This window comes from Bufo gargarizans, chromosome 9 (assembly GCF_014858855.1).
Source record: "Bufo gargarizans isolate SCDJY-AF-19 chromosome 9, ASM1485885v1, whole genome shotgun sequence".
Classification (NCBI taxonomy): domain Eukaryota; kingdom Metazoa; phylum Chordata; class Amphibia; order Anura; family Bufonidae; genus Bufo; species Bufo gargarizans.
The window spans coordinates 34,454,849-34,477,761 of record NC_058088.1 but is presented as its reverse complement, the minus strand read 5'-3'; the positions used below and the strand labels follow the sequence as shown (position 1 = coordinate 34,477,761).

At 50.3% G+C, this 22,913-nt stretch overlaps 1 protein-coding gene across 1 annotated transcript in view; it reads left to right on the top strand.

The window, feature by feature from the left end:
• The first annotated feature begins 9,776 nt into the window (after nt 1-9,776).
• Nucleotides 9,777-22,913, top strand: part of LRCH2 (leucine rich repeats and calponin homology domain containing 2) — a 112,338-nt gene continuing 99,201 nt past the window's right edge. The window contains exon 1 of the mRNA XM_044268945.1: nt 9,777-10,113. Within this exon, the coding sequence (XP_044124880.1) occupies nt 9,777-10,113 (337 nt within the window). The remainder of the gene's footprint in view (nt 10,114-22,913) is intronic.

Below are 22,913 nucleotides of genomic sequence, written 5' to 3'. Positions count from 1 at the left end.
GACAACCATACACGGTCTCCGACCTTGTAGGAAGGAGCGGGCGCTCGTCTGCGATCAGCCTGGAGTCTCTGGCGCTGCGCAGAGACCTCAAGGGACCTCTGGATCTGTACCCAAGAAGCACGTAGGACGGAAAGGTGATCCTCCACAGCCGGAATATCCTGGGGAGAGAATACCTCCGGTAACACGGCAGGTTGGAACCCATAATTGGCCATGAAGGGAGACGTCCCAGAGGAAGAGTTCACCGCCGTGTTCCTGGCAAACTCAGCCCAAGGCAGGAGGTCAACCCAATTGTCTTGGTGATCGGAGACATAGCAACGAAGGAATTGCTCCAAGGCCTGATTGGATCGTTCTGCGGCCCCATTGGACTGAGGGTGGTAGGCCGAGGAGAAAGAGAGATGAATCCCCAACTGGGAGCAAAAGGCGCGCCAGAACCTGGACACAAACTGACTCCCCCGATCCGACACAATCTCCTTGGGCAAACCGTGCAACCGGAAGACCTCCCTGGCGAAAATCGTGGCCAACTCTTGTGCAGAGGGTAACTTCTTGAGAGGAACACAGTGGCACATTTTGGAAAACCGATCCACAATCATGAGAATGACCGTATGGCCTCGGGATGCAGGGAGGTCCACAATGAAATCCATCCCCAGGTGTGACCATGGGCGCTCCCCGGTGGCTATGGGTTGCAAAAGGCCCAACGGAAGGTGCCGAGGGGACTTACTCTGGGCACAAACGGAGCATGCCGCTACATATGCGGCGATGTCGGAACGTAGAGAAGGCCACCAGAACAGACGTGAAACAGCCCAGGACAGCTGATTCTTTCCAGGATGCCCCGCGGCCTTGGAGTTATGGTAGGTTCGCAACAACCGAGTGCGCAACTCCTCAGGCACAAAACACCTGCCGTTGGGTCTCCCAGAGGGAGCACCAGATTGAGCCGCCAAAATCTGCTCACCCAGGGGAGAGGTCAGGCTGGTGCGAATGGCGGCCAGGATCTGATTCGGAGGTATGACCGAAGTCGGAATCGACTCCTCCCCGGACAGCTCGGAGTACTGCCGTGATAAGGCATCCGCTCTGATGTTCTTGGAACCGGGTAGGTAGGAGACCACGTAATTAAAACGTGACAAGAACAGAGCCCATCTGGCCTGACGTGGTGTCAATCTCTTGGCCTCAGAAAGGTAGGTCAGATTCTTGTGGTCCGTCAGGATGAGAACCGGAACCACCGAACCTTCGAGCAAGTGCCTCCATTCTTTAAGGGCCTGCACGATGGCCAATAACTCCCTGTCACCAATCTGATAGTTGCACTCCGCGGAAGACAGTTTCCGGGAGTAAAACCCACAAGGAAGCAGAGGACCCTCTGGTGTTCTACACTGAGACAGAAGGGCGCCTACTCCCGTCTCAGACGCGTCCACCTCGAGGACAAAGGGCAATCCAGGGTTGGGATGCGACAGAATCGGAGCCGACACAAAGGCGGACTTTAGAGCCTCAAAAGCTCGGATGGCCTCGAGCGGCCAGACCTGGAAATTACTGCCCTTCCTGGTCAGATCCGTGAGAGGCTGGCTAGCATAGAAAAGTCCCTGATGAACTTCCGATAATAATTGGCGAAGCCCAAAAAGCGCTGCAGGGCACGGAGACCACTGGGCTGGGGCCACTGTAAGACAGCCGAAACCTTCTCAGGATCCATGGAGAACCCCTCAGCGGAAATGATGTAACCTAAGAAGGTTACCTGGGATCGGTGAAATTCGCATTTCTCAAGCTTACCGAACAGCCTGTTCTCTCGTAACCGTTGCAACACTCGTCTGACATCCATAATGTGGGCCTCCATGGATTCAGAATATACCAAGATGTCATCCAAATAGACCACCACACACTGCTGCAACAGGTCACGGAAAACATCGTTGATGAATTCCTGGAAGACTGCGGGCGCATTGCACAACCCAAAGGGCATAACCAAGGATTCATAATGACCGGTCCTGGTGTTAAACGCGGTCTTCCACTCATCGCCCACCTTGATCCTTACCAGGTTATATGCCGCCCTCAGGTCGAGTTTGGTAAAGACCGTGGCCCCTTTGAGGCGATCGAACAGCTCGGAAATCAAGGGTATCGGGTAAGCGTTCTTGATCGTGATGCGATTGAGACCCCTGTAATCGATGCAAGGCCTCAACTCACCGCCCTTCTTTTTCACAAAGAAAAATCCAGCCCCTGCCGGGGACGAGGATTTGCGAATGTGTCCGCGTGAAAGCGCCTCCCTCACGTACTCCTCCATGGCCTCATTCTCCGCTACCGACAGTGGATAGACTTTGCCACGAGGAGGAACGGCACCAGATTGTAACTCTATGGCACAATCGTATGGGCGGTGCGGAGGTAGGGCAACCGCGCGCACCTTATCGAATACATCCCGGTACTCTTCGTATTCAGGAGGCAACAGAGAGTCTGAGGAAGTACACAGCAACTTGACAGGCCCATGGATGCAACTAGCCCCACACTGCGGTGACCACGAGAGGATCTCGGCCGATCTCCAATCGAAAGTCGGATTATGCTTCTGGAGCCAGGGGTACCCCAAGACCACCGAGTAGTGTGGAGACGAAATCACCTGGAGACAGACCGACTCTCTGTGAACGGCACCAATGGCTATCCCCACTGGAAGGGTCTCATGAGTCACGTGTGGCGGCAGAAGGGGTCTGCCGTCTATCGCCTCAAGAGCCAGTGGGGAACCTCGAGGCTGCAGAGGAATGGAATTGGCGGCAGCGAACACACTATCAATGAACAAACCACCAGCACCAGAGTCCACCAACGCCTGGGTCGTCACCGAGCCCCCGACCCAGGAGAGGACAACAGTGATCAGTGGTTTGTCAACACGGGAAACCGGGGACGAGGAGACTCCACCCAAGATCTGCCCCCGACAGGATCTCAGGTGCGAGCGTTTCCCGGACGGTTCGGACATGCCAACCGAAAATGCCCACCGAGACCACAGTACATGCATCGGCCCTCGCGTCTCCGGAGTACCCTCTCCCCCTCGGACAGGCGAGCAAACCCCAGCTGCATGGGTTCACCCCCAGACAAGTCATCCCCAGGAGGCGTGGGAGGAGAGGGAGGCACGGGTGGGACAGCAAACTTAGGCGCCAATCTGTTAGAAGACCTCCGCAGGCTCTCCTTAAAGGAAGGTCTCTCCCTGAGTCTGGTGTCAATCAAAATCAGGAAAGAAATAAGAGACTCGAGCTCCACTGGTAGATCCTTAGCTGCAACCTCATCCTTCAAGGCATCCGAGAGACCATGAGAGAAAGCAGCGACCAGAGCCTCATTATTCCAGCCCACCTCTGCTGCCAGGGTACGAAACTCAATGGCGTATTCAGCTACGGATCGTGAACCCTGTCTGATGGACATAAGGAGCTTCGCAGCAGAGGCAGCACGAGCCGGCACATCGAATACCTTCCGAAGAGAAGCAACAAAACCGGAAAACTCGGCAACCACCGGATTGTTGTTCTCCCATAAAGGCTGGCCCAGGCCAAGGCCTTGTCCGAGAGCAGCGAGATCAAGAAGCCCACCTTTTATCTCTCAGTAGGAAAGGCATGTGGCAGCAACTCGAAATAAATGCCCACCTGGTTAAGGAAACCTCGGCACTGAGTTGGCTCTCCCCCAAAGCGCTGTGGAAGGGGGGCAGAACCGGTCATACCCCGAGACACCGCAGGCGCAGCAACAGGTGTCGGGGTAGACTCTGGCGCAACAACCGGAGCGGCAGTAGGAGCGGGCCCAGGAGCGACAACCGACCCATCGGCAACGGAAGCGAAATGAGCCGTGCGTTCAAGCAGGGTTTGCAACGCCACAGCGAACCGACCCAACAGGTGATCCTGCTGATCAAGTCTGGCAACCAGCGTAGGTAGCGAGGATGGCCCTGTACCGTCAAAATTCATGGCTTGGTCCTAATGTCATGGAACCATGAACCAGACGTACAACAAGAGATAAGTGGAAATAAGAAGGCTTTATTGAAAATCAAGCTGTAAGCAAAAGTCCAAACGGATGGCTAAACCGAAGCAGGGTCTTGCGTAGACAGAGGTCAGGAACCAGAAGGGTAGTCAGACGAAGCCTGGATCAGGAACCAGCAGGGTAGTCAGACGAAGCCAGGATCAGGAACCAACGGGGTAGTCAGACGAGGCCAGGATCAGGAACCAGAAGCAGCAGCAGTCTTAGTAGCATGTGAACACAGGAGGACCAAGCAAGGAACTGAAGCCACAGACCTCCTATATATATGAGCTAGGCATCCAGCTCCTCCCAGTGGGAAGGAGAAGCCGCAGGGTGGGAGGCTACAAGAAACCCAGAAACCAAGATGGCCGCCAGCACATGTCAAACGAAGGAGAACAGTAAGAAGGTAAGACCATGACACATTGGTACTTTATAGTATCTGTAAGTGATCAGAACTGATCACAGTCAGATCTATAATAGTATTAGTGTCACCTTAGCTCGCCCTCCACCCAAAACGCAGGCCTGATCGGTCGCCCACACGTGCGTTCACCCACTCCCGCCCCGCTGCAGTGACAAAATTTTTATTTATTTTTTTATCACTGCACAATCACTACACAAGCGCTGCGGCGATAAAAAAATCAGTTTTGATATTTTTTATCAATCGCAGCGGCTTCCTGTACTTTGCTGGCCTCCCATTTGTAAGACAAGTTAATGTTAATAAATTTATTGCGTTGCTGCCTGTTTTTTTTTTTCTACCTTCTAGGTGGACCAAGCGATCAACCAGCTGCAGCACTGATGTGCATTCTGACAGAAGCATTGCGCTGCTGTCAGATTACACAAAAGTCGGTGTATGCGGCGCTGCAAGACGAGATTTCTCCTCTGCAGTAAAAAAGTAGGGCAATGTGGTTTGGGGTGTATTTTTACATATACCCATGCTGGGTGAGAGAAATATCTCTGTAAATTGACAACTTTGTATAAAAAAATGTAAAAAGTTGTCATTTACAGAGATATTTTTCACACACAGTATGGATATATGTAAAAATACACCCCAAAACACATTGCTCTACTTCTTCTGAGTACGGCGATACCACATGTGTGACATATTTTGCAGCCTAGGTGGGCAAAGGGGCCCAAATTCCAATGAGTACCTTTAGGATTTCACAGGGCATTTTTACACATTTGGATTCCAAACTACTTCTCACGCTTTAGGGCCCCTAAAATGCCAGGGCAGCATAACTACCCCACATGTGACCCCATTTTAGAAAGAAGATACCCCAAGGTATTCCGTGAGGGGTATGGTGAGTTCATGTAAAATTTTATTTTTTGTCACATGTTAGTGGAATATGAGAAAAAATTCAATTTCCGCTAACTTGTGACAAAAAATAAAAACTTCCGTGAACTCACTATGCCCATCAGCGAATACCTTAGGGTGTCTACTTTCCGAAATGGGGTCATTTGTGGGGTGTTTCTACTGTCTGGGTATTGTAGAACCTCAGGAAACATGACAGGTGCTCAGAAAGTCAAAGTGCGTAAATAAATTTTTTTGCACCATAGTTTGTAAACGCTATAACTTTTACCCAAACCAATAAATATACACTTATTGCATTTTTTTTTTATCAAAGACATGTAGAACAATAAATTTTGAGAGAAATGTATATAGAAATCTAGTTTTATTTGAAAAATTTTACAACAGAAAGTGAAAAATTTAATTTTTGGGCAAAAATTTCGGTCATTTTTGATTAATATAAAAAAATGTAAAAATGTCAGCAGCAATGAAATATCACCAAATGAAAGCTCTATTAGTGAGAAGAAAAGGAGGGAAAATTCATTTGGGTGGTAAGTTGTATGACCGAGCAATAAACGGTGAAAGTAGTGTAGTGCAGAATTGTAAAAAGTGGGGGGGTTTAAAGGAGTTGTCCAGCCACTTAAGATGTTTTTTAAATTTAAAATCATTCAGATTGGTGTAAAATGATAAAAGAATACCATACTGATCCACCATCACTCCTGTTCTGATGCTTCCTTGGTCTCCTGCTGGACTCTGTACTTCCTAATCTCTCTTAACATGGACATGTGACCGCTGCAAGTCAATGAGTGGCTGTAGCGAGTGACCACTGTGGCTGGTGATTGCCTGAGCAGTCACATGTCGTTATCAGTGGGGACCAGGAAGTACATAAACGGTGGGGGATCTGTTTGCTCTTTTCCTTATTTCTCTGTCCACCTCACTGAGGTGGTCGCACACGCTCAGTTTAAAGTTTCAACTGTCTTCAGCCATAGCTTCTGTTAGATGTGGCAATTACTGGTAAAGAGCTACAGCAGAAAGGACACCCCATCCCCCCGAGCTGAAGCAGAAAGAAAGGACACCCCCCCCCCCCCCCCCTGAGCTGCCAGCCTGACATAAATCTAGCAGAACAATTGGAGCAATGAATGGGGAGATCTCTGGATCCATGTGAGGTACAGGTCTGGTTCTAGCTTTGTGAGAAAGACATTGTTATGTCCTATACGATGTCTGAATTTCATTTTTAACATCAGTCATGGCAGAACCCCTGTAAACCCCCACCTCTGAGAGCCTTTTACTTCCTATCAGTTGAAGCTGTATTATAGCTGTGCAAGCACCAGGCTTGTTGTGATGTAGACAGGAGGGGGTTAACATGGCAGTGTACTATCTCCTGGCATACGGGAAATGCCTATGAAAATGACACCTGTTTCTAAGTAATTTTCAGAATAATTTAACACTATAGTAAAATCTGATTGAATGCATGTTAAATATTGCAGAAATGATACGGTAGTATTAAGAATAACTGTGTTGGCATAGCAACAGCATGTGCTATATATTACTTGAGAGCGGGTACCTGGTGTCATAGCTGGGATGATGTCAGAGGGGCAGATCCGGTGGCCTGCACGTATTCTACCCTATATAAGGACAATTTCCATTCATAGAGTGCAATCTGCATTAGAGGGAACATAAGCATTTCCCCTAATTACAGAACGTGTCAAGCGCTGGAAGTTTCTGACATTATTCCTACGTTGGAGCGTGTCTAGCGCTGTCTGGATGTCAGTCTGGGGGGATGTTCTCTAAAACAAGTCAGTATGTGCAGAATATATGTATGATTGGTGGGGGTCTGACCACCCTGAGCCCCACCATCCACAAGAACAAAGGGTCCACAAATACCATGGCAGGGCTGCACCTGGGAGAGGGGCTGTGCAGGCGGTATATAAGGATAACCTACCCTCATACACATAACTTATGCTCGACCAGCCTGAAGTCACATCCTACAAATGCTCAATGCTGGGCAGGTGTGTTGTCTTACCTCTTACGCTGGGTTCACACCTGAGCGTTTTACAGCGCGTTCCTACGCGCTGTAAAACGCACAACAGGCAAGAACCAATGATTCCCTATGGGAAGGGTTCACACCTGGGCGTTTTACAGCGCGTACGATCGCGCTGTAAAACGCCCGACGCTCAAACAAGTACAGGCAGCTTTTTTTGGCGCGTTTGACGCGCGTTTGGGCCATAGACTCTTTGGACAACACTGCTGTCAATCACCCAAACGCACGTCAAACGCGCATTCACTATTAAAAAAAAGGCGCATAAAACGCACAACAAAAACGCGCATAGAAACGCGCGTTTGAGAAACGCCTAGGTGTGAACCCAGCGTTAAAGGGGCTGTCCACTTAGCACTACCTTTGACCTTTAAGAGTAACTGTCACCGTGATTAACCCTATGATACTGCCTGACTACTGAGATCGGTATTACCGATGCAGAGAAATTATTACTTGTAGTTATACAATATGCACAGTAAATAATATGCTCGGAGCACTAAGGGGCTGGCCTAGCCCTTCAAAGCACCATTTCACCTTTGCCTTTCTCACTTGCCACTCTCCCTCCCAGTGAGATTGATCGGGCCTGGCATCCTCACTGCCCAAATGCCTGGCCCTGAAATCTTGTACAGGAGGATCTCCGAGCGGTCGCCCTCGCTCTGAGAGCTCTTCACTGCACATGCACTGATGTTACTGCCGCCTGTGCGTGTGCGAGATTTCGTGGCCAGGCATCGGAGCAGTGAGGATGCCAGGCCCTATCAATCTCACTTACCCTGGGTTCAGACCTGAGCGTTCTGAAAGGAGCGCTCTGTACAGGCGTGCACACATTGTCGCGCGTTCCCGAATATCTATGTGCGGGAACGCGTGACAAATGCCCCCAAAAAAGCTCAAGAACTTGTTTGAGCGTCGGGCGTTTTACAGCGCGATCGTACGCGCTGTAAAACGCCCAGGTGAGAACCATTCCCATAGGGAAGCATTGGTTTCTCCTTGTTGAGAGTTTTACAGCGCGTAGGAACGCGCTGTAAAACGCTCAGGTGTGAACTTAGGGTAAGGCTGGTTTCACACGGGCGTTGCGGATTGGGGCCGGATGCGTTCAGTGAAACTCGCACTATTTTGCAAGCAAGTTCAGTCAGTTTTGTCTGCGGTTGCGTTTAGTTGTTCAGTTTTTTCCGCGCTGGTGCAATGCGTTTTGATGCATTTTTCACGTGCGTGAACATCTCTTAGCAACCATCAGTGAAAAACGCACCGCACCCGCACTTGCTTGCAGATGCAATGCGATTTTCACGTAACGCAGAACTGATGCGTGAAAAACAACACTCATGTACACAGACCCATTGAAATGAATGGGTCAGGATTCAGTGCGGGTGCTATGCGTTCACGTCACGCATTGCACCCGCGCGGAAAACTCGCTCGCGTGAAAGGGACCTAAGAGGGGGAACTGACAACTGGCACAGGACGAGGTCAAGTGGTGCTCCGAGGGGGTAGGTCAGCCTCTCAGTGCTCTGAGCACCTCATTTCGGGCTTATGCACACGAAAATTTTTTTTTTCCGTGTCTGTTGTTTGTTTTTTTTGCGGTCCTTATGCGGAAACATTCACTTCAATGTGTCTGCAAAAAAACTGAAATGACTCAGTGTACATTCCGTTTCCGTATGTCTGTTCCGCAAAACATGTCCTATTATTGTCTGCATAACGGACAAGGATAGGACTGTTCTATTAGGGGCCGGCTGTTCCGTTCCGCAAAATACGGAATGCACACGGAGGTCATCCGTATTTTTTGCGGACTGTAATATACATATGGTCGTGTGCATGAGCCCTTACATATAACTAAAAAGACTAATTTCTCAGCGTCCGTAATGGCCGTCACAGCAGCTCTCTGACAGATACACTGAAAAGGAGGACGCAACAGTCTGCAGATGCACTGAAAGTGAAAGCAGTTGAACATTTTTAATAAAGATGAATTAAAAAATATATTTTAAACCCAAAATGAGTAAAATGAAATGATAAAAAGTCCCCTTCGCTCACACATGTTGGATTTGACACAAAGTTTGGTACCAAAATCTACCTCACATTCGGCCACATCCCATGTGTGTGAACTAGGTTTCCACAAACCCTGTTCACGGTCCTGTGCATGAGCCCTAACTGTGCGCCATTGTCTCCAGCCGCTCATATAATGGTCTTCTGAGGTAAATGATGGGCACTACGCCCGGCGCTGCGCCAGAAACCTTATCTTTTATTATAGTATATAACACTACTAATAGCAACCACCGTATTGAATCTCTGTCTGTGCGCCCAGGCGGCTGACATCCGATGTACGAAGTGACGACGAGCCCCTCAGAGCCGCACTTTTGTTTTGGTTTCGCCTCCCACCGCACACAGGTTTCTGGAACGCCCCCTCACGTCTCCGCTCTTGGTACAGCCCTCCCTTCATCAGGATACCCTGCGCCTGCGCATAGTGTTGAGCACTTGCTAACGGTGTCATTATAGCAGGGCTATTCCTTGATAGAAATGGCGGCGAGTCAGACAGCGGTGGCCACTGCCGCTGCGGGGGGCACCGGTGGGCAGAGTGGAGGAGGGGGGACTGGGCAAGGTGGTGGTGGTGGCGGCGGCGGAGGAGGGGGTGCTGTGAATACCACAGCCGGTATCTGCCCAGGCTCCTTGTCTGTGTTCCCCAGCTTCCCCCATGGACCTCACTGGAGCACCGGGACCCTGCACCAGCACACGGCGAGGAGCCTGGACCGGGCCCTGGAGGAGGCGGTGACGTCCGGCATCCTGAACCTGAGCGGCCGCAGGCTGAGGGAGTTCCCGGGCACGGGCTACGATCTGACGGACACCACACAAGCAGGTGGGGCCATTGTCAGCGATCCGCTCTAGAGCGTCCCCCCCATTGTCAGCGGCCGGGCCATAGACACAAAGCTGCTCCGTGCGTGTGCCTGCTCAGCCAGGGTTCACACTGTGCAGTGACACAGGCCACCAGTAACGGCCTTCACTAGGACTGAGCGCAGACTGCACCTGCTGTGCGGATCACATAGGGTTAATCATGGAATGCATGGACTGACAGCAGAAGAAATCCGTCCTCTGGGGTCCGCAGCGGTGGTACTGATCACGGGACACCCTCTGGGGTCCTCAGCGGTGGTACTGATCACGGGACACCCTCTGGGGTCCTCAGCGGTGGTACTGATCACGGGACACCCTCTGGGGTCCTCAGCGGTGGTACTGATCATGGGACACCCTCTGGGGTCCTCAGCGGTGGTACTGATCACGGGACACCCTCTGGGGTCCTCAGCGGTGGTACTGATCATGGGACACCCTCTGGGGTCCTCAGCGGCGGTACTGATCACGGGACATCCTCTGGGGTCCTCAGCGGCGGTACTGATCACGGGACATCCTCTGGGGTCCGCAGCGGCGGTACTGATCACGGGACATCCTCTGGGGTCCGCAGCGGCGGTACTGATCACGGGACATCCTCTGGGGTCCGCAGCGGCGGTACTGATCACGGGACATCCTCTGGGGTCTGCAGCGGCGGTACTGATCACGGGACATCCTCTGGGGTCCGCAGCGGCGGTACTGATCACGGGACATCCTCTGGGGTCCGCAGCGGCGGTACTGATCACGGGACATCCTCTGGGGTCCGCAGCGGCGGTACTGATCACGGGACATCCTCTGGGGTCCGCAGCGGCGGTACTGATCACGGGACATCCTCTGGGGTCCGCAGCGGCGGTACTGATCACGGGACATCCTCTGGGGTCCGCAGCGGCGGTACTGATCACGGGACATCCTCTGGGGTCCGCAGCGGCGGTACTGATCACGGGACATCCTCTGGGGTCCGCAGCGGCGGTACTGATCACGGGACATCCTCTGGGGTCCGCAGCGGCGGTACTGATCACGGGACATCCTCTGGGGTCCCCAGCGGCGGTACTGATCACGGGACATCCTCTGGGGTCCCCAGCGGCGGTACTGATCACGGGACATCCTCTGGGGTCCTCAGCGGCGGTACTGATCACGGGACATCCTTTGGGGTCCGCAGCGGCGGTATGCTGTGGTGCACGTTGGCGGTATTTTTCACGGGACAGCTTCTATAGTGTTGTGATAAAGTGATTGTTTGCATTCAGTGTCAGACTGAGTTGAGATTTCAGGAGAACGGAAAGGACGGATTCGGCACATAACGGAGCCTACGGACCCTATAGACCAGTCATTGTGAACCTTTTAGAGGCCGAGTGCCCAAACTGCAACCCAAAACCCACTTATTTATCGCTAAGTGCCATAATGGCAATAACCCGAATACCAATGTTGTATATCTTACATGTACTTTATCATGTAGCTATAACACCCTGCCTGTGCTGTTCATAGTGCGCCCTGCGCTGTTGAATGGCAGGAAAAGTCTAAGGCATATTGGTACACCATAGACTTTTTCCAGGGGGCAGGTGCCCACAGAGGGCGCTCTGAGTGCCACCTCTGGCACCCGTGCCAAAGGTTCGCCATCACTGCTATAGACTATAATGGGGTCCGTTAGGTTTCCGCTCAGAGGAAGATTTTTGAAGTGGAGACAAAAGTCCTGCGCGCGCTACTCTTGTCTCTGCTTCAGAAGTCTTCCTCTGAGCGGAAACCTAACGGACCCCATTATAGTCTATAGGGTCCGTAGACTCTGTTATGTGCTGAATCCATCCTTTCCGTTCTCCTGCTTCTATAACAGAGAACAGATAGGCTGAACGCTGATGTGAACACAGTATTAGGCTGATCTGTTGATCGTGACATTTGTTGGACACAGATAAAACCTTAGAACAAATTTGTGTGATCTGCAATGTTTTCTGACATTTGTGCTGATGAATCCATAAACCCTTTTTACCCCTGACGATAACAGCATCATGACCTGCTGTTCAGCGGTCACCTAAGGAGCCTGTGTTTCCAAGTAACAGGCGGTGGTAGCCTTCTGCCATTAGGAAGACCACGTAACAGGCGGTGGTAGCCTTCTGCCATTAGGAAGACCACGTAACAGGCGGTGGTAGCCTTCTGTCATCAGTGTATAGGTGCTGTATCTGTGCACACATCAGTTGTGTTCGGCTCCCGGTCTCATAACATAGTCTTGCTGTAATACTGTAAATTGCAAAGGGTTACATGGGGTATGCTAAAATGTGAACGCCACTGTTAGTGCCTGCTCATACAGCAGATTCTGATGCTGTGAATATCCGGAACGTATAATGCAGCAGAAATCGCCACAGTTGTTTACTGCAGATGCTGCAAGTGGACACCTGCCATGGCTTCCAGTGGTGGCTGTCCGCACACTGCACCAAGAGTGGACATGTGGTTTTAAACTCCCTACCTGCTATCTTCACCCCAGACCACACATGTGAACGGCCCCTTATAGAGGCGTCCAGCTGTTCCAGAACTACATCCTTCAGTGCCCCCTGCGACTTCAGCCTGTGGCTATTGCCGGCATGTTAGGTGTAGTAGTTCTGTACCTGCTGAAAGTAAATCCTCAGGGTGTGATCCGCAAAACAATGCGGCTGGCACATGGATGGAAAATACGATCGTGTAAGGGAGGCCTCGTAACGGGGAGTCCTTCAATCATAAGCTAGAGAGTATAGTAGCTCCAAAGAGTCCCTGCAGGACCCAGCTTGTCCTGGTTATGTAGAGAGCCATTCATTTTAATGGTCGTCATAGTGGTGGTGCTGCAGGGGAATTAAACACTTGCTGATATGTTTCCCTTTGAATTACCGCCGACTACTAAGGGCACCAGCCGCAGGGGCGACATACCATATCGTTTTTTTTTTTCCCTCGGGGTATCTGGCTGATGAGAGGGAATTGTCCAAATCCAGCAACTTTTATGTTTTCTGCAGTTAGCTCTTTTTAGGGGAGCGTCAGACGTTGTATATAAGGCTGGTTTCACACGGGCGTTGCGGATTGGGGCCGAGTGCGTTCAGTGAAACTCGCACTATTTTGCAAGCAAGTTCAGTCAGTTTTGTCTGCGATTGCGTTTAGTTGTTCAGTTTTTTCCGCCCGGGTGCAATGCGTTTTGATGCGCTTTTCACGCGCGTGATAAAAAACGGAATGTTTACAAACAACATCTCTTAGCAACCATCAGTGAAAAACCCATCGCACCCGCACTTGCTTCCGGATGCGATGCGTTTTTCACGCAGCCCCAATCACTTCTATGGGGCCAGGGCTGCGTGAAAAACGCAGAATATAGAACATGCTGCGATTTTCACGCAACGCAGAACTGATGCGTGAAAAACAACGCTCATGTACACAGACCCATTGAAATGAATGGGTCAGGATTCATTGTGGGTGCTATGCGTTCACTTCACGCATTGCACCCGCGCGGAAACCTCGCTCGTGTGAAAGGGACCTAAGTGTTCTCTGCAGGACAAGCCTCTCTTCTAGCTGTGTATACAGAGCAGGGCGGTATACGCCATTTCCATGGTATGCCAGTTTTTTTCAACTGAGCCTTAGGGCTGATGCCCATGAATGTAAGGGCTCCGTGCCTGTATTGTGGACCACAAACGACAGGTCTGCAATATACGTGTACTGGCCGCATCTATTCCGTGCTGCGGACCCATTGACTTGAATGGGCTAATGATCCGCAAGATACGACCGAAGACAGGACATGTCCTATGTTTTGCGGAGCAGAGGCACGGAGCGGAAGCCCATGGAAACACTACGAAGTGCTTCTGTGGGCTTTCGGGTCCGTGCCTCCACACCGCCAAAAAAATAAGACGTCCTAACTTTTGCCATATCTTGCAGATCGCGTACCAATTCAAGTCAATGGCTCCACAGCACGGAGAGCACGCGCCCAGTGCCTATGCATTGCGGACGACTAGTTGTGGTCCACACAGCCCGGGCACGGATTCCTTACGTTCGTGAGCATGAGCACCTATAGTGCTTTCACAACAGCTGTGCATGGTCTGTGAAATGTGGTCCTTGTGACGCATTTCCTAGAGCGAATGCTGCTACATCAAAAGTTATCTATGATGCCGTCAGTTCAGCGGCTCGGCTGTCGCATTTCCCGATCACACACGGCTGTGTGAAAGTAGCATTAAAGCGGTTTTCTCATACATTTATAATGTCTGCATGGTTATCACAGGGGTCTGACTGCAGGGACCCCCAATGGTTATGGGACTGAAGGGGGACTGAGTGAACAGAGCAGTAATGTGCATTGTGCAGCTATTTTTTCTGTTCAGCACCCTGCTATCTCCACCAGTCCCAAAGACATTGGGGGTCGTTTACTAACATCTTTACACAAGGTTTTTGCATAAGTTACAAAACCCCCGTTTATGATGAGCCTTCACCTCGTCATAAATTAGGCACTTCCTCTGACAGCACGGGACTGTGAAAAATGACCCATTGGATTACAGCAGTGGTTGCACTGCTCTCGTCACTCAGGACTAGAGGACCCTCTCATCAGTGGGGTCCAGTGGTTGAGCACCCCAGCGACCATGCATCAATGGGAATTCCCCTTTAAGCTCACAAACTTTTTTTTTTTTTTTTGTTTCCACGATGGGGGAGATTTATCAAAACTGGTGCAAAGAAAAACCAGCTTAGTCACCCATAACAACCAGTCAGATTCCAGTTGTAATTTCTTAGAGCTCCTTTGAAAAAAGAAAGGATCAATCTGATTGGTTGCTAAGCTAGTTTTCCTCCCTTGCCCCTCCTGCAACATCTCAAGCTGTGATTCAAATAGCAGTTCAGATCTGTAAAATTGTTCATCTTGAGCTTCCTGGTTCATGGAAATACACTTCTGCATCACGTAAAAAACAGTAGAAATGATTGTTATATGAAGCCTAGAGATCTCCTGCCGCTCTGCCTGCTCCAGTCTTTCTGTTCCTGGCAGGCTCCCCTTCCGCTAGCGTCTGGCTAGGCTTTTCACAAGAACGGATATAGGGCCGCTGCGTCTGGTTGCCTCTGTTGCTGTGTAGGCAGGTGCTGTCATCTGCCCCTTTAAATAATTTCCAACAATCTGTGTCAGGGCTTGCTCTGTATTGGAAACGGGGAGTCCCCGGCTGCCGCGCTGTTCAGCCTCGCAAACCATATTCAGGGGAATGAGAATTTATTTCACAGCATTGCTTCCTAAGTGATGGAGGAGAATGTATACTTCCCTATATACTGTGATCAGTGACTGCCCGATCCCTCGTTATACCGTAACGGTGTCGGGCAGTGTGGTTGTTTTCCTCTCCCGGCCCCTGCAGTGGGGTGCACTCCCTGTGCCCACGTATTTATCTAGTCCTGTGATAATGACACATCTAGGATGCCGTCCTGGCCGCCCGTGCGGCTGTTACCCATCCATTTATTGCAGCCGCGGTCTTTCATGTCTCCCGGCCTGCGTGCGGTGCTTTTGTTGCTGGAGGCAGGGGTATATTTATGGGCTTTGTGCTCTCGCTATGGAATTCCAATGAGCTGGATTTTATAGGACAGGGACTGGTAATTGCTGGTATTGTTCGTTTTCTTTTTTCAGGCTTTGAATGGTTTTAAATATACATTTTATTTTAATATATTAATGTTATAGTGAAGGATCTCGTGCCCCCCCCCCCCCCTCTCCAATTGACAACCTGTTTTTGTGTATGGCGTCCTGCATACAGACTTCTTATTAATTCGCCTGCATTAGAACGTTTATTTTGTAGCAGAAAATTCAGCGTTTGAAAAATCGGTTCCATTAATTTGAATGGGGAGGCGAGCACATGGATTTCTGCAAGCCCCAGTACAATGAATGGAACAGATTTTAAGCCACAAAATCTGCCACGTGTGAAGGTGTACTTACAGATCTGTGATGCTGTCAGTTGTGGTCAATGGACCTGCTGTCTGGCCAGGACATACGGATGTAATACACGGTAAAAGTGCCCATAATACGCTTGTCTGAGATTGGCCTATGTCATATAGACGTATACAGTTTCATAGGAGGTCACTTAGAGGGGTTCTGCAGCTTTTACTTAGGCCACTTTTACACTAGCGGCAGGATGTTCTGGCGGTGGAACAGCCTGCCGGATCCGTGCTGCCGCTAGTGCACCGTGCTGCCGGAAGTCCGCTCTGGCCCCCTTGACTATAATGGGGGCGGGCCGGAGGCAAAGGTCTCAATAATGCCTGTACAAGCGTCATAGACGCCTGTTCAGGCCATTTTACTCCCTGGAAAAAGTGCACCAATACGCCTTAGGCTACTTTCACACTTGTGTTCAGAACGGATCCGTCTGCATTATATTGTAGAAAAAATTCTAAGTGTGAAAGTAGCTTCAGACGGATCCGTCCAGACTTTACATTGAAAGTCAATGGGGGACGGATCCGTTTGAAAATTGAGCCATATAGTGTCAAATTCAAACGGATCCGTCCCCATTGACTTACATTATTGTAAGTCTGGACGGATCTGTTTGCCTCCGCCTGCTGAGCGGAGCGGAGGCCAAACGCCGCCAGACTGATGCATTCTGAGCGGATCCGCATCCACTCAGAATGCATTACGGCTGGACGGATGCGTTTGGGGCTGCATGCGAGAGCCTTTAAACGGAACTCACAAGCGGAGCCCCGAACGCAAGTGTGAAAGTAGCCTTAGACTTTTCCCTGCCATTCATCAGTGCAGCAATGCTGTCTGAAACAACCAATCACAAAGCTCCTTACAGTAAGGAGCTTAGTGATTGGTCAGTTTGAGCTTATGGCACACCGCTGTGAAGTGATGGAAAAGGAGCACCATTGTCACTGGCGGGGTAAGTGGCCTTGCTGCGCAGTGAAATTTAGTGGGGGTCCCAGATTTGAGCGCCTTATTTTTCTCTATAACGATGAGTCTGAAGCCCTCAGCCGAGCGCCGTCTCTCCTCCCTGCTGAGCGCGGTACTGAAGACGGCCTCAATAGGAGGTCTATGGGACCGTCTTCACTACCTCGCTCAGCAGTGAGGAAAAGTGGCTGAGCGTTTCTAGAAGTCAGCGAGGGTCTCAACGCTGGACACGCCAACAGGACACCAGCAGCAAGAAACGCCAACCTCAGACTTGGGTCTGACCTCCAGCTGCAAAACAGCGAGGACACGGGAGGGAGACCCTCAGGGCAGGTCAGTCTATTGTCCCGTAGCCAGAAAAATAAAGGAGGAGCAGCTTCTAGATACAGCAGACTGTGATGTTCCTGTGTACCCGGTGCGAGGCCCAGCACAAGCCCCCTGGCTGATACCCATGTCACAGCATGACCGACTTACAGATACCCCTCCTCTCATTGCCAATGCAAATCCTGGAGATAGCAGGCGGCGCAGAGAGGATGCTGCAAGCACCATGGAACAGGAGGCTGCGTGAGGGGCAGGGTCGGGTTCACACAGACTGTACTGGCCATGGAAAAGCATCACTGTCCCACTATATACCGTACACTATTACACAATGTGCGGTATAGTCCAGGACACTATCATACTGTATCACTATGTACACTATGACAGTATATACAGTACAGTATAACAGCACACAATCACACTACATCCAACTATGTGCAGAGCTCTCTGTGCCACCCTAAGACTACATAACGTTGGAGGAATGACTGTAATTAGGAGTCTACTCTTCGCACTATACCGGCACGAACTGGTGGCACTGTTTAGGTGGCAGTGGTCTTATGTTTAGTATATGATGTCAGCTAAATTTTAAATTGTCTAAATTTGCTATTTATGCATGGAAGTTAGTTCTGGAATACTGGTTTCCCTGCATAAATAGCCCCCCTTAATGTTATGTAGGCCTTCGTATTAACTATTTGAATTACTGTAACCTTCGTACTTCTCATCTGCTAAAAATGCTCCTCAAAAAATGGTAAGACAAGTATTTTTACTCGGGCGGAAAAAATGTAGCGCGACCTCTGACGTCGTAGTTTTATTCTGGCCGCATCTTGGCATGTTTGCCGTGCTGCGGCCGGACCTCCGGCCCACCCCCATTATAGTCAATGGGGCCGAAATGGACTTCCGGCGGCACAGTGCACTAGCGGCAGCACGGATGAGGCAGGCTGTTCCCCCGCCGAAACAGCCTGCCGGAGAAGGCTGCTGCTAGTGTGAAAGTAGCCTTACTGATGATCTATCCTCGGAACCCCCCATCGATCAGCTGTTTGAGAAGGCAGCAGTGCCGCAGCGTTCTCGCTGTTTCCGACAGGCCCAGTGATGTCACGACTAGTATCCCTGCTCCGGGCGTGACTAAGCCCCATTGAAGCGAACGGGGCTTAGCTGCGCCCAGGCCGGTGATACTAGTCGTGACGATGCTGGGCCTGGACGACTGTATTTTAGTCTGCATCCGATCTGCATTTTAATTTTCATTTTAATTTTATTTTTTTCCCGGACAGGATGTGGACCCATTCATTTCAATGGGGCCGCAAAAGATGCAGACAGCCCTTTTCTTGTCCATTTTGCAGACAAAACAAAGGGCGGGATTCACCTGGCCGGTATCTGGCTTATCCCTGTGGTGTATTTTATATAGTAGCAGCACTATAGATGGGATTTACCAAATCATCCGCGCTCTGGAGGAAATACATCTGTGCAGAAATTGACACGTGGTGTGGGGTTGAAAACTGCAGCATGCCAACTTGTGTCGTGGGACTTTACCCTGCAGACCCATGTAAAGCCTCATGTGAAGCGTGCAGATTGTGCTGCGGATGTCGATGCAAATCTATACCCATTTGGTTTCTGTTCACATTATGGGGACATAGGTGAAAGGGGGGTTTTCCCGTTGTTTCAAGTTATTCCCTGTCCACAGGATAGTTAATAACTATTAGATCAGTGGGGGCCTCGTACCCTCTGCAGCCCCCCTGAAATGAACAAAACGGCTGGTTGGACACGTGCAGCCGCTCCATTCATTTTTGGGAATCCTGGAGCAAGTCAAGCTCTGTACTCTATCTCCGGAACTCCCATAGAAATGAATGGAGCTGCCACATGGGCTGGCCTCTCCGTTTATTACGGGGGGGGGGGGGGTGTACGGGGCCCCGTTCTTGTGGTCCCAGCGGTAGGATCCCCCCCGATCTAATGGTTATGCCTTATCCTATGGATAACTGGAAACAGCTGGATTACACAGCTAATGGAATAAGCCGTTAGAATCGATAATCTGCTCTACAAATAGTCGCAGTGTGGCTTCACCCTTATGTGACATGCCACCCGGCTGCGTTTTCACAGCTCGAAAATAGTCTGGTGACAACAAGTTGCAGACGAGTCGCACATACTTTTGTGTCGCAAGACTTTTCTGTGACTTGTCGCCCTAGCAAGACCGCCATCTGTGGCATTGTGAGCAGAATGAATTACCTGGTGGTCTCAGCTTGGTCCTGCTGATGTGACCGGAAACTGAATTATGTCACTAAGAAGACTGAAGGGGCGTCCAATTAAAGTTCTTGTGTTCCTGAAACATTCTTCTGTTGTCTAAGGCCTCCTGCACACGCCGTATCCTTTTTGCGGTCCACAGACCACGGATCCCTTCCTAATGTGACAATCAGTGCCAGGCTGTAGGGAGACGTTCCTTTCACAAGAGGAAAACCGGGTTCTACTAAAAGGGTCCATTCACACATCAGTATGTGTTTTGCAGATCCGCAAAACACGGACACCGGCACATCGCCGGCACTCTTATAGAAAATGCCTTTCCTTATCCGCAATTGTGGACAAGAATAGGACATGTTCTATTTTATTTATTTTTTTCGGAACGGAAGTGCGATTCCTCAAATGCAGATGCGGACAGCACATTCCGGCCCCATTGAAAATGAATGGGTCTGCACCTGTTCTGCATAATTGCGGAATTGATGCGGACCTATTTTGCGGATGTGTGAATGGACCCTAGAGCAGGCAGGTGGATCATGGCTGCTGTCCTGCATCTCTCCCGGCACACTGCTCGCCTGCTGTGGATTACTGCTCCTGCTCCTTTTGTGCCTAGGAAATGAGAAAGGAAGCTATTTACTGCTATGGCTTCAGGACGACGTATCTGTTAAATCCAGCGCAGCAACCTCCAAAAATAACTTCCTGATTTCTAAAGCCGCCAGTTATTGTTAGCGAGCGCCCGGTGATCCGTGCCCAGTATGTGTCAGCCCAGGAAGCCTCATCCAGAGGAAACGCAATGATATACGCTGATCTGTGAGCCTGATGTTGGATGGTCGGTCTGTGATCTTGGGTTGTATTCGTACAGTATGGAGCCTCTGACGCTAATTTCTCTGGATGCGACCTAGCCGCATACTGCCATTCAGCTCCAGGGCCCATTGCCTATTATCAGAACCGGTGGGGATTCGGCTGGGCAAAAACTTGAGCGCTGCGGTATATAAATGCCCAGGCGTGGCTGGATTCCTGCAAGGTCCCATTATAGTCTATGGGTTCCGGTAGGCAAGCAGCACTATGCAGCTAGGCCGGATCTGGAGAACTCGGGTAGGCTTTTCCTCAGCCAGAGCTGCCTGCCGGATTGCTTTAACGCTAGTGTGAAACCAGCCTTAAAAGGATAAATCTATAGCCCAGGGATCCATGAAATTGGCTGTACGTCGGTTTCGGTATTAGGCCTTATGCACATGGCCGTTGCCCAGCCATGCCCATATTGCAGCCCGCAGACAGGGGGTCCGCAATATACGGGCACTGGCCGTGTGCGCATAATATCACGGATGCGGACCTATTCACTTGGCTGGGTCCACAATCCAGGAGATGCGATGCGAAACGGAGGCACAGATCGGAAGGCCACAGAAGCACTACGGAGTGCTTCTCTGTGGGTGCTCTGTCCGTGCCTCCGGACCGCACTACTCCGGACATGCACTACTTTTTTGTGGTGCGGACCATCTGATGTGGATCGTGAACCTCATTCAAGTGAATGGATCTGCAGACGGCGGCCACACTCGGTGCCTGTGAATTGTGGACTGTCATGTGCATGAGGTGTGGGCCTGATTCCCCATTATCAACACTGCTCTTTTTGCAGGAGCACACAGCATTAAGCCTCATGCAGACGTCCGTGGAACACAAACCGTGAGATACCGGCCTGGATTCCTGCTGAGTGCAGGAGCGCACGGCGTCATTGGTTGCTATGACGCCATGCGCTTAGTGCTGCCGCTGCTGTACAGTAATACACTGGTATAGATCATATTACTGTACAGCAGTGGCGTCACGAAGCGCATGGCGTCATAGCAACCAATGACTGTGCGCTCCTGCACTAAGCAGGAATCCAGGCCGGTGTTCCACGGACGTGTGCATGAGGCTTTATACTGACTTATAATGCTGTGCGTCTCTGCATGACCTTGCTGCTAAGGCTACTTTTTACACTTGCGTTTTGGGCGGATCCGTCATGGATCTGCAAAAACGGATCCATTACAATAATACAACCGCATGCATCCATCAGGAACGGATCCGTTTGTATTCTCTGTATCATAGTCAAGACGGATCTGTCATTACCTCCATTGAAAGTCAATGGGGGACGGATCCTTTTTCTATTGTGCCAAATTTTGTCAGAGAAAACTGATCCGTCCCCATTGACTTACATTGTGTTTCAGGACGGATCCGTTTGGCTCAGTTTCGTCACACTTCAGGCAGCGTTTTGGTGGCCGCCTCCAGAGCGGATTGGAGACGGAACGGAGGCAAACTGAGGCATTCTGAGCTGATCCTTTTCCATTCAGAATGCATTATGGCAAAACTGATCCGTTTTGGACGCTTGTGAGAACCCTCAACGGATCTCGCAAACGGAAACCAAAACGTCAGTGTGAACGTAGCCTTAATTATTAGGGTTCATGCACAGAAACGCATTTTTGGGCCACATCAGATCCGTATTTTTTTTGCTGGTCGGATCCAGACAAATTCACTGCAGTGGGGCCTCAAAAGATGTGGACAGCTCGCCCGTGTGTAACGGAAGTGCCAGATTCTGTACGTAACGCAACGGAGCCAAACAGATCCTATTGACTATTATGGGATCCATTCCGTTTCTCTTTTTGCTGTATGGCGCCCACTTGGGGCGTCTGTTTAACGTATACATCATGTGCCTATTTTAAATGTGGGACAAAAACGTCATGTGAACACAGCCTTGCCATGATTTTTGGATGCTGCAGTTCACTTGTCACCTTCATGTGCCTGATGAATCCAATTTGTGCTGAAGGGGTTAGAAAAGGGATTTGTATCTGTATATAGTCCCGCTTGCAAAAAACCAGTAGCAGTCGGCTGGTTTAGCTTCCGGAGACGGCCGAGTACATCGCTCTGCTATTTCCAGAACTTCCAAAGAGAGGAATGGAGTGGAAGTGTGCGTACCCAACCTGTTGCTGCGTTCATTTCGGAGGGACACAAGGGATTGTCTCATGCACACAAGCGTATTTATATATCACATATTTATTTATTTTTTACGTATCCATTCCTTTTTATTTTTTTATTTTATTTTGTTTTGTTTTGCAGCCCGTATGCGAAACCATTCACTTAAAAACGGAAATGACTCCGTGAGCATTGCTTATCCACGTCGCCATTCCGCAAAAAAATAGAACATGTCCTACTATTGTCCGCATTACGGATAAGGATAGGACTGTTCCATTAGGGGCCAGCTGTTCCGTACTGCAAAATACGGAATGGATGAGCCCTTAAAGTAACAACTAGTCGCAGGTAGCTGTTAAAATGCCATGAAAAACGCTTGGCGTGAATCCAGCCGGAGGCGGTCAATACTCGGGGCCCAGGAGATCTGGTCAGATCTATTAGAATTTCAGATCCAGCGATGATTTTCGTCATATTGTATT